Source organism: Lycium ferocissimum, chromosome 7 (assembly GCF_029784015.1).
Source record: "Lycium ferocissimum isolate CSIRO_LF1 chromosome 7, AGI_CSIRO_Lferr_CH_V1, whole genome shotgun sequence".
Classification (NCBI taxonomy): Eukaryota; Viridiplantae; Streptophyta; class Magnoliopsida; order Solanales; family Solanaceae; genus Lycium; species Lycium ferocissimum.
This window is the reverse complement of record NC_081348.1, coordinates 2,800,828-2,818,390: the sequence shown is the minus strand read 5'-3', so window position 1 is coordinate 2,818,390 and position 17,563 is coordinate 2,800,828. Positions and strand designations below refer to the sequence as shown.

At 33.6% G+C, this 17,563-nt stretch overlaps 1 protein-coding gene across 1 annotated transcript; it reads right to left on the bottom strand.

Annotated features, from left to right (window-relative positions):
- Positions 1–856: 856 nt before the first annotated feature.
- LOC132063106 (O-fucosyltransferase 20-like) lies at positions 857–4,712 on the bottom strand. Its single transcript, XM_059455531.1, has 6 exons — positions 3,850–4,712; positions 3,283–3,451; positions 2,595–2,684; positions 1,978–2,261; positions 1,634–1,892; positions 857–1,539 (listed from the first exon to the last, which is right to left on the bottom strand). Exons 1-6 carry the CDS (start codon positions 4,455–4,457, stop codon positions 1,309–1,311), a joined length of 1,641 nt encoding a protein of 546 aa, XP_059311514.1. The 5' UTR covers positions 4,458–4,712; the 3' UTR covers positions 857–1,308.
- Between the last annotated feature and the right edge of the window lie 12,851 nt (positions 4,713–17,563).

Genomic DNA, 17,563 nt, shown 5'->3' with positions numbered 1-17,563 from the left:
TAGAGAAGCGAACAGTAACTCTTAAGAACTGTCATGCGAAATAAAATGTTCATTAGTAATTCGGCGCAGCTCATCCTTAAATGTATCTTATAATTAAAAATGTATTAAGTACATTACTAAATGATTGAACATCTTCATTTTCTTTGCCAAGTTCAATAGGAACTAAAGAGTAGGTCAAGCAATATGCTCCCAAGCTCCTTTGTCTGTTAGTATCAATGTACAACTGGGAGTCTGCCTGAAACCATAATGATTATGATTTAAATTCTTATTTGCAATGATTTGTCAATAATAAGTTAATTCCATAAGATGTTAGACTGAAAGAAAAGTCCAATATGTACAGAACATTAAATATTAAGTACTCAGTAACTTTCTCAATGGCGTGGAACATTATAATTATGTGTCAAAAAGAACTTTATCGTGAATTATTTTGTCTCTTATTCTTTTCTTGTTTAAAGAAAAGGATTTCTGAAACTTAAAAAAAAAAAAAAAAAAAAAAAAAAACTCTTTATGTACCGACTTTGAGTGGCTAGGGACAAAGAAATTGTTTTTTCAAATTTAAAACAAAAATGTATTTCAGCCCCATTTCTAGGTCGTTTGCATTATTGCCCACCTAACCAGCTAAATCTTTTCACAACCCACATATTCTCCTACATTCCATATTCCCAAGCAAATTTATTATTAGGAGTAATATTTGAAGAAGATATTATATTCTGCTACATTATATATTCCCAAGCAAACTTATTATTAGGGATTCCTGCCATCAGGCTTTAGCTATGTTTCTGGGAGCAATTTCAAGAATACTCTCAAGTTTGACAATGCAATAGATTTACAAAGACTATTCAACTGGCTCACAAGATATACAATCAAAATGACATATATACCTCAAAAATTTGTATGACTATATACATTAATACATGTATTACATATACCTTCACTATGGTAGATTACATTGATATTTTCTAAAGAATGAATGAATAAAATGAAGCTGTGTTTCATTTAAACATTATAAGATATGGTAAGAGATATAATTGGACTTGTATAATATGTTGCTTTTGCATCAGAGATTTATCTTCCCAGTTCTGCTGCATCAATGTCATGTTACCATAAGTTATAACCACCACTGATTTGCCTCAAAAGATAGTTGAAAAAATAGTATTGCACCTCAAGCAAGCTCGTCTGCTTGTCAGAATCATAGTGAGGCTAATCCAAAATTCTCTGTTCTTTCTGGAACTCTCAGCATGTTGTAAGAATGTATGATTAGCTGCAGAAGACGGGGTACTTCATCACATGTTATTCCCCGATAAGGAGTTAAACCGATGAATGGTTCTTAGTGCTATTGCACATGCACTCTGGGACAGGGTACTTTGTCACATCCCTTCCTGCTTTCCTCAATTCTGGCTGACCTAAGGAATCTCTATGCAAGTCCAGTATAATTCTGTTGAACTCTGTCTCAGAGAGTGATGAGTTCAGAAAATGTTGAAGCATCTGTCTTTTGTTTGGTGTGATAGTCTTTTTGTGCCCCGCATAGGCCCTTTGTCCCTATTGCAAAGCCAATAGTTAAAGAAAAGCTCATACATATTTAGATCATCCTATTAAACAAAGAAAGCAAATGCAGTGGAAGGGGAGGCAATACCTGGATAGCATGTCCCATGTTTCCACCATGAGATGGCATGAAAACATTGCTATTCTCAGATACTATGTAGTCAAGAGCAGCCATAAGTGATGCTTTCTTTGCAAATGGCTCAAGTTCCCCGGACAAGGCAAGATCCTCTTTGTTATAGAATTGAGGGAATTCACTTGTCAATGGTTGCAAGGCTTCTTTTCCACCCAAAGGAATTCCTCCAGCCCAATAGATTGTTGCACTCTTTGGTGCTCCCAGAGCTTTGAGCAACCTATACACAAATTATAGATTTGTTAAGTAGGGAAATATTTTGAAGTGCATCGACAAATTTTTTTTATGAAGGCTAATATGCAAACCTTGTAACCTCCAAAGCGTTCAGGGGGCAGAGACCAGCAAGCTTTCTGTCATGGTAGGTCATGTTTGAACGTGAAGTTAAGAGCTCGGGCCTTCGCTTCCTCTCATTGTTTATCATCTCATCCATCTCATCGCTTAAACCAGGAAGGCATCCAGTCCTCACCCACACATCCTTCTCCATTCGCAAATGCAGAGCGAGAAATGGTCCCTTGCTCCTCATCCTCTCTGTAAGTTTGTTACCGAGTTCTAAGATTGATGGCGAAAACCTCAAAGCATGAAATGCCACCTACAAGATCACAAAATCAGTATTTTGTCAATGACAGTCCCCTACAGAAGGAGTTAGGTGGGCTTCAATTATAATTAGAAAGGGACATGTCCTAAATTATACTACATGGTATGTCCATATCTTAATACGATCAACCAAACATTCGATGATAAATCGGATAATCTAGTTATTACTGTTTGCCCTATATCGACTCATGTATCACTTTCTCGCAAAGCAAATGTCCCATAAAAGATAGTTTCCATTATTCCCTAAAATGCTACATGCGATGGATGCAGAATTTTTATGAGATGTGTAAATGAAACTCAATTACAGAACAAGGAGATTTAAATTTACCTTGCAGCGAAGTTTTTGAAGATCAGCAGGAAGATCCTTAGAAAGTCTCGAGTCAAGGCTTCGCAAAAGTAGAACACCATCTCTCCTAAGCTGCAGGAAGATCAATTCAGTAATCAAAATAAGATCTTCTGTAATTTTTCCCAAATAATAATAATATAAAAAAAAAACCTTGCTTTCAACTTCAATTCACCAAACACTCTTAGATAAAATTGAAAAATAAAAGCACCTATCTGCATAGTAGATATCCTTTTGAACAAGTCTAAGAGTTGAATTGGTATTTGCATTTTTGGTTTAGATATCTGTTCAAGAGTATAGATATTCATTCCAGCTGCCATATTGTCAACTTGAAGCCTTTGTCCAACTGGCCAACTTAAAAAGATACTAGTACTTCAATATCTTCCAAAGATCTCAACTTTGGTATTAACCAAATAACAAGCAATCTTGATTTTCTCTAATCACAATGGAAATTTCAAAAGCCATCACGCTTTACAATACTAAAGATCATTGATCATACATTGAACCTCGACTGCCAAATGAAATAAAATCATTAATCTTTTTTTTTCTTCCCATTTTTGGTATATTGTTTTCAATTATTTTAGGCTGTTGGACCAAAAGCAGTGGTCCTAGTTGTTAAACCAAAACCAGGAAAGTAATAACTGCACACATAATTGAATGATTCTTCTTTTACCTTTCTGGTATAATGTGAACGAATCCATTCAGGGGAAGCATGGAGAGGAGTCCGTTTCTCCTCCACTGGCCTTGTCATCACGTGTGTAGATGGAAGTGATGAAACTATTCTTACATCATTTGCTAATACTTCCTTAAAGTGATCCATGTCAAAAATATCAGAGAACTCACTGCAAAGCAAACACCAAAAGAAACAAACAACATACGTTAAGAAATCAAAAACAGCCCACAATAGCAAAGAAATCTAACTTAGCCAATTACAACGTTACTTTATGGAAATGTCCATTTTTCCACCAAACTCTGAAATTTTTCAATAAGTGATGTTTCCAAATAGACAAAATTACCATAAGTTACTTGTTAGTGTTGAATACAAATTTTGACAGGGACTAACTAACTGTCCACAAATAGAAGCTTGTCAAGTTGAGTAAAAGTTGCCTAAATTCAGAGAATTAGGCAGGAAACCAGGAATAACAAAATTCTTTTGCCAGCTAAAAGAATCAAAACAAACAAATAAAAAGATAAAATTTTGAGCTGTAAAACAAAGAAAGATTGTTTTAAAAAAACAAACCTTTCATCACCCCAAATGACATTAACTTGCAAAATGGGAACAACAAGAGCAGCACCAAGAATCCTTGCAATCACCACAGCATCCACAATCTGATTTCTTTGCTGATTCATTCCACCAGAAACCACAACCATCAAATATCTAGTCCTTCCTTTTACAATATCCAAACTTGTTTTTCCATACTGTGCACTGAAATCCAAACAAGGCCTATAACCCAACCCATCAGGTTGTTTCCAAAACTCACTCTTTTCATCCCCTTCTTCTACTTTGACAACATTCACAGCTCCAATACTGAGCTGAGAAACTTGCTGGTCATTTGAAAATGAGCTTTTTTCTTGAAAAATCCCACATGGGTTTGGTGTAAAAGGAACTAAAGTTTCAAAATGAAACCACATCCTCAACATACCAACAAAACCGAAAACAAAAAGAAATAAAACCCAGAATCTTGGATTATTGAGCAAAAGTTTGAGCTTTACAGAAAAAGAAGGATTTCTTTTCTTAGGAGATAGTAACAGAGACTGAAGTCCTGAAGAAGAAAGTGAATTTATTATCTGAGATGGTACTGCTATGTAACATTGCTGCTTCTTTTTGTTGGTCTTTGACACTGCCATTTTCAAAATGGCCCTGTCCTTCAAGAACTACAAAAACAGTAAAAACAAACTGTTTTTCTCCTTTATATATGTGAAATTCTTTGTGTATTTAGGACAAGATTTTCTCAGAGACTTTCTTAGAAAGTTTCTGGAAAAAAAAAAAACAAGAGTGGAAAAGAACGGCGGGAACACGAAATGCGATGACTAATGCGCGTTTGGTATTGGCTGAAAAATGGTACAAGTCAGAGAAGGTGTCAGATGGCTATTCTTTTTTTTCTCTTAATTTTTTCTTAGTGGGAATTGAAGAGCTGAGGGTATTTATATAAGTGTGTGGAGTGGGGTAAGAAACTAGTACTCCCTCGGTCTCAAAAAAATTGTCCTCTTTTAACTTAAAAATAAGCCTTAGATATTTATATGACTGTAAATTATCTTATAAAGTTAAATTATTTTTAAATATAGAAATGTGTCAATTTTTTAGGACAAACTAATAAGAAAAGTAAGACAATTTATTTGGGACTGAAGGCGTATTTGAAAATAATTAGTATTTCATTCTTCTTTTAAAAAATAAAAGGTCTACTATTTAAAAGTTAAAATTGTCTTTTACATGTATTTAACTTAGAAAAAAAAAATGTGAGTAAAAAGATATTTCACTTAAAAACGGGTTAAAATCATCAAACTTTCAATTAATCTTAAAAGAAAGAAAAAAATAGTCTAATATAACAAAATGCTATATTTTGTAAAAAAAAAAATCACATCCAAACGGATCATTACTGTGTTTAGTCTAACTTCTTGGTTTTTCGAATGAAAAGCGACTTAGGTGTGTCAAATGACGATATTGCTCTTGGTCAAAAGTAGAATAAGAATAGAATAAGAAAATCTCAGTCCATGAGGGAATTTATTATGATTGTTTGTTAGTATATTTCTTTTTTGTTTGAGTTGTTGAATTTCTTAAACTGTTGGACTAGTATATTACTCGTGAAAACGAATAATTGTAAAGCAGTGATAATGATATCTCTTGAGTTATTTAAGAGTTTTCACATTTGTTCAGGGGCTATTGGCTAGTCCCTCTTTTTCTTTTTAAGTGATTTTCTAGGTTGGTTAAAATGGTCCAAAATAAATACTTTTTTAAGAAACTAAGAAGGTATTTTTATTTTTTATTCCCCTCAAAATTACCCTTATCTAATAGAGTAAATGATCAAAAGAGATTTTAAGAAGTATGTACAATTTCTCATGAATAAATTTAAGAAGAGTTAAAAGTTAATGTAATCAATAGTATTCTCAATTAATATTCTAAAATTATTTTCTTAATAATTGTGCGAAAAATTAAAAATCAAATAAAGAGAAATGGAGGAAGTAGTAATGAAGAAGAAAAGCGAAATGAGAGTCTAACTTTATAAACTTGACATATTTTTTCCGTTTAGAGATTTTGATCTGGTGGAATTATTTTACTTTGAAAAAGAATAATTCTCTAATTAGGCGTTTCGCCATAATTTAAATATTTTTTTCATTTTATTTGAAATTTATGAGGTTAGAGTTGAAGATGGAGTGGTATTTAATTATAATTTTTGCAAAGGAGATAAGAGAACATCTTATTTGAAATTTATAAAAATGGAGTTGGAAAACATGCTTAGTGCAAATTTAAAATCAACTTCAAATTGAATTTGAAAATTTTATAATCAAATACTAATTTTAAAATAAAATGAATAATTATTTTGTAAAAGAGTGAATAATTCTCATGACCAAACGGCTCTTAAGTTTATTTATTACTCTAGTGTTGCACTTAACAGTTGCAACAATTAGCCCTTCGGCACAACAGATACTACATCCAGTGGAATGGCATGATAAACGTTGAGACTTCAGCATTTTCCAAATTCAACTGTTTTTAGACCGTCACATTTGACCACAAAGGGTTAAAAGAAGGAGAAGATAACTATTCCCATGCCCTCCATCACCGCCCAACATTTTTGTTATTATTTTTGTGACACCATTTAATTTGATTCAAAATTTAAGAAACAGTCTTCTCTTGTAATTATTTAGTCATAAACATTAAATGTCTGATTATGAAATTTTTTCAATTAAGAGTTAAATAAATTAATTTTTAAATATGTCATTGTTTTTGCAAGGCTGATAAGAATATAACATTATAAAATAAAATAATATATTATAAGAAAAACATTTTACCTATTATTATACTTGAAAAACAAAATGTCAAATGTAATTCTATAAAATAAGAATGAGCTAGCGCACGCCATTTAATAAGTAAAAGAAGCTTGATTCATTACATCTTTATATACTCTCTTCGTTTCAATTTATATTATCTTTTTTCATTTTCAATCAGTTCAAAATGAGGCAAAAGGAATGACGCATTTCTATATTTAGTAACAATTTACTCCCTTTATCACATTTTAACTGTTGATTCAATTCATTTCACGTCCACTAAGAAAATAATAAATATATTATTTTTCTAAGCTGCCCTTATTTAATAAACGGAAAAGGGCCAAATATACCCCTGTACTATCAGAAAAGGTTTAAATATGCCCCCTCGTTATACTTTCAGGTTAAATATACCCTTGTACTATGAGAAAAGGTTCAAATATACCCTTCCTCCGTTAAGATTGTCAGGTGGACATCCAATCTACGTGCACCGACGTTTGATGAGGTGGATACCACGTCGCATGCCATCTCAGCGCCGCTAACCCATTTTACCCATCTCCTCTATTTCTTTCCCCTCCACCACTAAAATTCCCTTCCCCTCCAATGGTGGCTTTACTTTCTTAAGTGTTAGTGCTTAGCTGAACTCAACACATAAAATGAAACTACTGACAGAGCAATTCTTAATCAAGAAAAAGGATTCCTTTTGTGAAGATCCAAATTTTCTCCAGTAACATCTAAAAGTCACACATGTGTACTCCAAGTGGCTTTTCAAAGGAGTGTTAATTTAATTTAGTACCTAACTAATCCAGAGCATGACATTTTAGAAAGATGGTTGTTTAATTGATTAAGGCTGAATCTACAGTATGTAAGTGTAGAGATTTGTCCTTCTTGTCCAATTCCACCATTAAATTAAGGACAAAAGTTCTGTTTTAATGCATTGACGATAGTTAATTTAGTGGTGGAGGGGAAGGAAATGGGGGAGATGGGTAAAATGGGTTAGCAACGCTGAGGTGATATGCCACGTGGTATCCACCTCATCAAATGTCAGTGACACGTAGGATTGGATGTCCAGCTTGGACAATCTTAACTGAGGAAGGGTATATTTGAACCTTTTCTCATAGTACAGGAGTATATTTGAACCAATAGTATAACGGCAAGGATATATTTTGATCGAAAGTATAACGAGGGGTATATTTAAACCTTTTCTCATAGTACAGGGGTATATCTGGCCCTTTTCCGTTTAATAAAAGAAGATTGGGTGTTATCTCTTAAATACCATGTAGTCTTCCTTAATATTAAGAGCATAATTAAAAACAATAGCCAGCTTCTTAAATTCTTAACGTGACAATTATGGTGGGATAATTTTTTAAAAGTGACTAAAACTTTAAACTTCTCATTTTACCTTTAATGAGATGATTTATAGTCACACAAATATGACAAGGGGCGATGCTCAGATGGTAAGCATCCTCCACCTATAACCTGAAGGTCGTGGTTCAAGTCATCAAGGGAGAAAAAGAGGGGAGCACCTGGGAAGGGTAAAAAAAGGAAAAAACGACAAATATCAATGACTTTTATTTTAGATAACAAGTTTCAAGAATTTTCATTTCATTCTTAAATTTTGCACGGAATTAAACACCTTCACATAAATTAGGACAGAAAAAGTAAAAAATGCAATTTATAGGACTCTTCATGCAATTTTGGGTATTTATGTTCTACGTTAAGGATTGTACCAAAAATAATGTTTCTCTTTATAAATTCAAAAATAATTTAATCTCAAATTACTTATTTTTCATAGTGAATTTTTCTTACTGTCATACTTATGTTATGACATATTTAAGATTATAAATTATAAATATTTATAATCACATAAACATTATATTATTTTTAAAATGTTTGTTATTTGGAAAAATGCCAAAACAATCTGAACTATTCGAAATAAAGTTTTTTTTTTTAAAAAAAAAATCTATTATCGTTATTAACTAGTTCAAAAATGCTCTCCAACTAGTTAAAAAGCTTAAAAATACCCTTCCTACTATTGATTACTCAGAAACAAGGAAAAATGGGCCAATTATGTCCTCCATTAAAGTTCTAGATAAGTGTTCTTAATTATTATAAAGACTTGAGAAAAAATTTATATCAAAGCTTATGAGATTACTTTGATTATTTTAATCGATGTTTTTATACAATGTCATATATAATATAAAATTTAATTACCAACATTAATTTCTAATTAAATGTTTATGCTACTATTTTCTTTCAAAACGATTATGCCGTCGGTTGAAACATGGGATGACTTACATTTACCATAACTAATCTAACGTGTTAAGGCATAATTGAATTTGATTTCTTTTTATCATTTTATTCTTAGAGTTAGTAAAATAAATATATATTATTAATGTAGAAAAATAAACTTTTAAATTGATGTATTAGAAAAGGTATATAATTTTATGTTAAAAAATAATAACTCATACCTATTGCGTAAGAAATTATAAAAAAGAAGAAGCTATATATCATTGTTTTTGTTTATTAAAAAGGATTTTTATACTATTTATAATATAGCATCCAATGAAATAGCATCACATGTTATTTAAAAAAAAAAAAAAAAAAGAAGAGGAAAGAAATAGCATCACATAACATGAAACGGTTGATGAGTCGAAATAGTGTCAACAGTAGTAAATCCTGACCAAACAAATAATTATTAAAAAAAGAAACGCCAGAGTAATTTACAAGGCAGCGTGTGGGGGCAAGGCTTCTCGCGTTGCCTTTGTGTTGGGTTGGGTCTTGGAGGGCGCTTTGAATAGAGTTCGGCCTCTAATGGGACAGATTTAAGCCAAATCAATGTTAAATATGACATTTATATTCCGCATACTCTTTAATTACATAATGAATTAATATATAGTTATATTTTATTTACTACTTAATTATGAAAACACAAATTAAGCCAATGTGAACATCAAATTGAAGAAATTACCGATAAATATATACACCTCTCAAAGGAAAAATATTATACTATTTAATTTCAAGCAATTTAATTTATCTTTTATTAACATCAAATACTACTTTTATTTTTCACAATTCAAAGTATTGTTCAAAGACCAAGAAAATGGGTGTGGAAATGGGATAATGACTATCTCCAGGAAGAATGGTGTCGTCGTGTAATGAAATGGCCAGCTGGCTAAATAAACAATGGGGTGAAAGCATCATGTGACCTGCCGTCTTTGCACCTTTGACAGCCTGTTCTCTCTTTTGCTTTCTAAACTTTCCTTTGATAAATGAAACCTCAGCCCAATAGCCTTGAATACCTTAGGGGTCATTTGGCAGCAGATTAGAGATATGCAGGATAGTTAATGTATTATTCTATATAGTATTAATTATGCAAGTTATTCATGATTTATTTATGTTATTTTAAAAAGAGTGAAAACAAAACATGTATTCTAAGTTTTAAATATTTGTGTAAAATCGTTTTAAATCAATTTGTTTTATTAAGAGGTGTTTTCAAATTCAAAATTAAAAAGGAAATATGTTCACATAAATTGAAATAGAGAGAGTATTAGTTATTCCACTTTCTATCATGTTTAAAGTAATACGTAGGTTAAAGTATTAGTTATGAGAACTTAAATTGAAAATTAAATACGCATTAATTTTATTTAACTACCTCATAACCAAGATAGGATTTAATACCTGCATAACTCCCCTCCAAACACAACTACCAAACGACCCCTTAGTATAGTTCCCAATAATAATCTGATACTAGTTCACTTTCCTATGCCAGCTAGACAGTACAGTATCTTACACGCTGGCGTTTGGGCCACCGTGTACGACAGTGACATTTCAACACCCTACCACGTCGGATTTAAATTGCAGGTGCCTTTGGCTGATTCTCTTATGGGTCCCTTTCCGCATTCAGTTTTGTCTTTGTTTTGGGGTGCACCAGATGAGGTGTTTAAGGGATTTATTTGCTTTGATGAATTAGCTACAATTTCAAGAAAAAGGTACGTACGCCTATAGAGGCATAAAATTGAAAAATGTGCAAATTGCGAGAGGAAGCCAGGAAGGGAGTCTTATTAGGTGTCTGAAGACTTCGTTTATTTTGGTTGACGTAGGACAAATTAGTCCCTTGAGACCAACAACAATTGATAAAGAGTGGGCCTTACTTTGTATAATTCAAAAAACAGACCTCCAAAACCAATTAATCTCAAAGTGGCTATGTAAAAAAAAATATAACTCTCTCCTTTCTTTTTACTAATCCTCTACTTAACACTTTCTTTTAAAAAATTACTATTATTAGGGGTTTGTGTTATTAAATTATTCTTATTGATTTGCTAAAATTGAAAAATAAAAAAGAATTGGTATTTCCTCCTTTCAAAATAACTGTCGTGTTTTTATTTACACGCACTTAAGAAAGCACTAATAAGGGAAACATTTTGATTATTTAACTCTCTTAAAATATTGAACCATATTATTTCTCCTCAATAAATATTTATTACAGTACATATCTATGTCAACTTCATATCACCGTTGTACTCACTCTTAAATAATGTAATTAATACAAAGGGTAAAATGAAAAAAGATTACTTAATTTTATCTTAATTTTTTAAATGACAAGTATTTTGAGATGTATATTTTTAGTAAGGACAACAATTATTAAGACGGAGGGAGTATAAGGAACTACTCCCTCCGTACCATATAGATATCACATTTTTCTTTTACATGTCCCTTAAGAAATCATAAATAAGAAGTATTTTTTTTACTAATTTACCCTTATCCCTCTTCATAAATAAGGCTAATCTAATCTTAGTAGTCTTTGAGCAATCACAACATCAATCAATAACACTTGTTTGAACTCTTCAAAAATATAATTTTTATGCCATATAATTAATATTGTTCATTTTCAATAATAATTAATATTAAGAGCAAAATGGGAAAGACTCAATTAATTTAATTGTGATTTTGTAAAATGACAAGTACTACTCCCTGTGTCCATTTTATTTGTCCTATATTAGCTTGTCACACCCCTTAAGGGACCATAAATAGAATGACAGTTTTATTATTTCACCCTTAATTATTACTAACTCATCTAATGATTGAAATCAATCAAACATACTTTAAAGGTTCCGCAGCCACTAACAATTCATTAAAAATTTTAACTAATAATTAATAGTAAGCGTAAAGCAAGTATGGAATGGAAGATTATATCTTAATTTTTCAAACTGAATGAATAAAATTGAACATTTAATTAGTAGAAAAAACAAGTAAAAATGAACTGAAGGATTTCAAAATACTATTTATAATAACCTCAACAACTATGAGACGGAGGGAGTAGTAAAAAGAAAACGAAGAGAGTAATTTGTTCTCTACAAACCAAGCGTATGCGCCTCCAAATTAGTAATAAAAATAAAGTTTTGCATTTCTGGGGTCGAGCTAGGATACAGGCTTAGGGCCATAGTTGCATATCAAACTGCGCATGTTATGACTTGTCGGAGCCCCTTTGGCACTAGACCATATATCGGGCACCACCACAATGAACTTCAAGAGTACTACATATTTGATCTAATTTTATTATTCCATCTTATCCAATTATGTGGCAATACGAATATAAAGAGAATGTCAGTATATATTACATATTTATTACTAATAATATAACTTTAACATTCTTATTTTATTCTTAATTAATTGATTTATAATCACAGATTACTAATTAGGATTGTTTTAGGTTAGAAGTCTGAAAGACTTCCTATCTTTTTCAAACTTCATATCCAGTCAAACAATACCACATTAATTGGGATGGATCTAGCAGTATATCAGTTTTTAAGTTGATATATATCTAGATCTATTTTCTAATTAATTTGTTTCCAATTTCTAGAAGGTAAACGTTAAGTGTTGATATAAATTCCACTTGATTCGTTTTCTACAAATATACAGATTATTCATTTGCTAAATTTGAATGTTAATGTTTTACAGAACGACAAAATCATTTATAAAAAGGCGATTTTAATATTCTAGTGGGTAAAGTTTTTTGAGTTTATTGTTATAGACTTATAGTAGGTACAATTCAATTATTTTAGTGTAAATCTTACAATTTTGTTGTTATAGTAAAAATTTACCGGTCATACAAATATTTATTAGTAGAATAGATTGCTCTTGAAGCATACATCAAGTGTTTTAGTGAATGGTTTTATGTCTCGTGACATTATTAATATGCTGTCACACAATTGGTTGGGAGAGGGTGGGGTTTAAGAACAAGGCGTCCCCTTCGACATGTTAATTATCATATGTTGCTGTTCCTTTTTCATTTTTCTAGGGCCAAGTTTGGGACACTCCACACTGTGTACTGTGACACTCCTAGTGTTTTCCATTTTTGAAAAAGAAGAAGAAGAAGAAGACGATTCCTGTAATATTGCAATTGAAGAAACAAGAAAAAGTAGGGACATGTGCATTAGTTTCAAAAATTGGGGTAATAATTTACAAATAACAACCTCTTTGTTTTAACACTTTAATTATGCTTTCCAGGTCATCAAGAAAGTAAGAAGATATCTTTGGGAACCATCTCTTTTCCTAACAAACTTATGATAACTATGGATTAATCTAGAAGCAGGATTCTGACTAGACTAAGCCAAAAAGGCACTGTGTTTCAAAAGAGCGCTTTGAGTTTCAAGGCTCATAAAGTAAAGAATTTAAAAGACTTTACCGTTAGAAGAATGGGATTTGGATTTATTACTATATCCTTGTAACCACTCTTAAATTGGAAAAAAACTTAATGCTCCATTTTCTTCCTAAATAAAAATGTTTCATAGTTGAGTTTTTATTACTATATCCTTGTAACCACTCTTAAATTGGAAAAAAACTTAATGCTCCATTTTCTTCCTAAAAACTCAACTATGAAACATTTTTATTTAGTTTCGTTTATTTTAATGTGGGAAAAAAAATCTAGTTCAAACTCATTATTTTAAGGCTTGGAAAGTCAGAAGCTCTATGGCACCCTTTAAGGCTTCACCACAGACTGCAGTACGTAAAATCCTATGCTGACGAATTTCTAGTGTTGGCCTTACACAGTTACAGGCCAATAAAAAGAGGACAATCATTTCTTCTTTTTGAGTTTCTCACCCGTATTCGTTTTGGGGTTTTAATTAATTCACATACGCATTGTATAGGACTCTTTCAATGAAAAACACTCATTTTTTTCATTTTCAAGGCTCAATTCCGATAATTCTAATTTTTCAGGATGGACGGATTATATTTATCCCACCATATGACCAATCAATTCATTTCATGAGCTTGACAAGTGGAAAAATGGTTGGGAAAAACTATTTCAAAACCAATTTTCTAGTTATCAGATAGAATAAAAATTTATATTGATAGGAATAGATGCAAGCTTTGATTGTAGCCATTTTTCAGTTGCGTTTACTTTCAGAAAAGCACAAAAAGAAAAAATGGATTTCACTATCATGAGACCCCATTTTTTATTTCATGTTTCTCTGAAAACTATTTTTTGTTTTTTTAAAAGAGAAGTAAGTATAATTAGTTATGTGAATTAGGTTGCAAGGAAAATGACTGCCTACTTTCTCACAATTATTTTCCACATGGTGATTCCCAGCTAGCTAGAAGTCAATTACAATATACTAATTTTGAAGTGGATCATTATTCATGGCAGATTGATTTGTATTCAAGCAAAGCAAATTTATAAATTTGAGAAATTATGACTCAAAATCATGAAGATCCATTATAGAAGCTCTCAATCTCCAATGAAATTGTAAAGACACAGAATATACTACCTTTTTGGGACTAAACTGGATGGAAGTTGGAGTAAATTTCAAGTGTTCTTGCTTTACTTCGTAGTTGTTTTTTTACTTAAACGTTTCTCTTTTCGCAAAATTTGCTTAAACTGAACGAAAATGTAGAAATTATTACATAAATAACATCAGAAGTCATTCCCTTTTATTCCCACGATTGAAAGATTGCAATATCTTATAAAACTAGCAATCAAACATTTTTTTCCTTTCTCCAAGTGTTTTTAGTTAGAAGATTTATGTTGAGTTACAAACAAGATATAATGGGCTTTAGCAAATAGTTTTACATAATATTCATGAGATAACACTTAAAATTTTAAATAACAAACTTAGTTTCCTGTAGACTTAATAAATTATGATATTCCACATGTTAAAAATTATAGTAGAACAACTTTGATACTGAACATGAATTTGATGGTACACCTCTCGTTTTCGTCATAGGAGAACTTATGGTTTCCTAGTCGGGTATGCCTTTGGAATAGAGACCCGTGTCCGAGTTTTGGAGATAGCAAGTGTCTTACCCCGTGTACAAAGGTACTAGCAGGTGTTCCTGGCAATTTACAAGATTAGAAGTTGAACGAATCGAATCGACGCGATCCGAATCGAAACGGAGAAGTCTCTCCGGGGACATCATCGATCGTCGACATGTTGTTGGGCGTCGTTAATGGGGCGTCGATGGGCTTCGCGGCCACGAATGCAGGGCGGTCGACGGAGCACATCGACGGGTCGTCGACCCGCACCGCTGTAACTTTTTAACTTCCAAGTATAAATATATGACCCACGACTTTATTTCTCATTTTCCTCCATTCCAAATCAGAGAAACCCTAGTATTTTCTCTCCCAACATTTTCCATCATTATTAGTGGAGATTTGGTAAGATCCGAGCCCCATGAACCCGTGCTTGTCAAGAATAAGGTTGTTTCTAGGGTTTCTTCAAGTTGGAAAGCTTAGGAAGTTGGAGTTGAAGTTGATCCTTGGAATCTTAGGCCTCTCAAGGTATGTAAATGATTTCTACCCTTGTATTTAAGTTAATTATCAAGGATTTTAGTGGTTTTAAGCGAAGAGAGGGTATTTGTGGAAGTGGTAAGTTGATGAAGGTTAAGATAGTGATTTGGGGCTATTTTAAGAGATGATTGGGAATAGATTTGAGTATATTTTTATATATAAGTGTTGTTATTGTTGTTGTGGTTGATGTTGGATTGAATGGGAAGTTGAAGGGTTGTTAAGCTTATAAGGGAAATGTTGCCCATAATTTGTTAAGCTCTATTCGTATTTAAAATGATTAGTAAGCGAGGTAAATAACCTAATTAAGGCCTAGTTATCTTGATTGTAGATTTACGAGCTCGAGGATTATAAGTTGGACGATTGGATATAGTTCGAGGTATGTTAAGGCTATCCCTTCTTTCTTTTGGCATGATTCTATAATATGAACCAACAAGCAAGCAAATGAGCTTCCATATTAATGTACTCTTAGAAGCATTAGGAGTACTTCAGTCTTTGATGAATCTATACCCCGATTATGATTGCTCCTTCTGTTCATGGGTCCAGTTTATGTACACAGTTATTCATGCATTACATTTATTTACATATATTCATATGCATATTGACTCGTGACCAGAAGGCGTTATATACGCGTATATTATATGTCTATGGGGTATGAGGGAAAGCAGAAAGGCGTTATATACGCATTACTACCTGATCAGCTGGTGCACAGTGATGATGGCCGCAAAGAGGCCGATGGGATATGAGATATGGATCGGGCTGAACGTTCCTCAAAGATTTATATATATATATATATATATATATATATATATATATATATATGCATGAGCATGATTACCATTGAGAGTATGCATACTATGCGCCCACAGAGGCATTGTCAGTTATACAGACTTATGCAGATGCATACAGATACTATTCGTACAGATTCATGCAGACACTCATTTCAGCTTATGAGTTTCGGATTTCATTTATACCTCTTACTTATATGTTGCTCCTATGCTTTACATACTCAGTACATTATTTGTACTGACTCCCCGTTGCTCGGGGGGCTGCATTCATGCCCGCAGTTTCAAGTAGACCGACAGGTGGTCCAACTTAGTAGGACTTCTATCCAGCGGTGGTTAGTGTGCTCCATTGATCCGGAGCTGCAATATATTTTGGTATGCTAGCCTTTTGAGATATATATGCACATGGGTATAATGGGGCCCTGTCCCGTCCTTTCTATGGCTTTTATTCCAATAGAGGTCTGTAGACAGATGTATGTATCAGTTAGATGATGTAGCCTTGTTGGCTTCCATTCTTTTGTGTACGGATATGTAGCCGACCCTAGGCGGCTTGGCCATTTTTTCAAGCACGTTTATGTATATACAGATTGTTCAGAGTTCATGATGTCGCCTATTTATGAGATCAATTTTAAGTCATTTATGGGCCCTTGATTTTCAGTAAGATTCAGAGCATGAAAGATAGTAAGTGTTTGGTCGCTGTGAGGTCAGACACTTCGTCACGTACCATCGGTTCGTCGTGATGTAAGTAGTATCGTAGCGGGGGCTCACCCTAGGGGTTGCTCCGCGACCGTGTCTAGTGCAGTCTCGTTTATGGATGCAGCGCAGGACCACACTTATAAACAAAGGAGGTCATTGGTGATACCAGTGTCTTCATTCTTTTTCCTTCTAGATCGTGCGACAGAGCAACGTGTTGCCCTTTCGTTTCGACATTTTTTTCGATTTCCGATGCCCCGAAGAAAGCCAAGCAACTACCCCGGAAAGGGGGGGGGTCGCGAGGCCACTACCGACTGGGGCCCGGGTACCAAGGCCCCGGCGGGTCCCGGGGGCGAGAGTCCACCTCGCACCGGGGGGGCCCGACCTCGCCCCGCCTGGGGCCCGGGGGCATCCCAGGGCGGCGGGATGCCCTCGCTTCGACCGTATTAGAGCCGCCTGTGCCCCGGGCCCAAGGGGAAAAAGGCCGACCAAAGAAAAGGGGGCCCGGGAGTTCGAGGGTTAAGACCCCCTGGATTGGGACCCCAGTTTTCGCCCTAAGGCAAAAGACCCCAGGGGTTTTACCCAGCAGGCCAGGACTTCGAGGGTTCGATTTCCACCCAGGTCGGGAAGGGGGAGTTGGCTTCACATAGACCCGGATATCACAAAACGCCGGTTTTTTACCGGGGGTTATCTGGGGAGAATGCCCC

What these genes read in the sequence shown, in the direction of transcription:
- LOC132063106 (XM_059455531.1), bottom strand. Translation starts at nt 4,457, where the DNA reads ATGGCAGTGTCAAAGACCAACAAAAAGAAGCAGCAATGTTACATAGCA. An exon ending in GTCATTTGGGGTGATGAAAG is followed by an intron (nt 3,452 to 3,849) that starts GTTTGTTTTTTT and finishes TTTGCTTTGCAG; the next exon opens with TGAGTTCTCTGATATTTTTG. An exon ending in ACATGGGACATGCTATCCAG is followed by an intron (nt 1,540 to 1,633) that starts GTATTGCCTCCC and finishes GCTTTGCAATAG; the next exon opens with GGACAAAGGGCCTATGCGGG.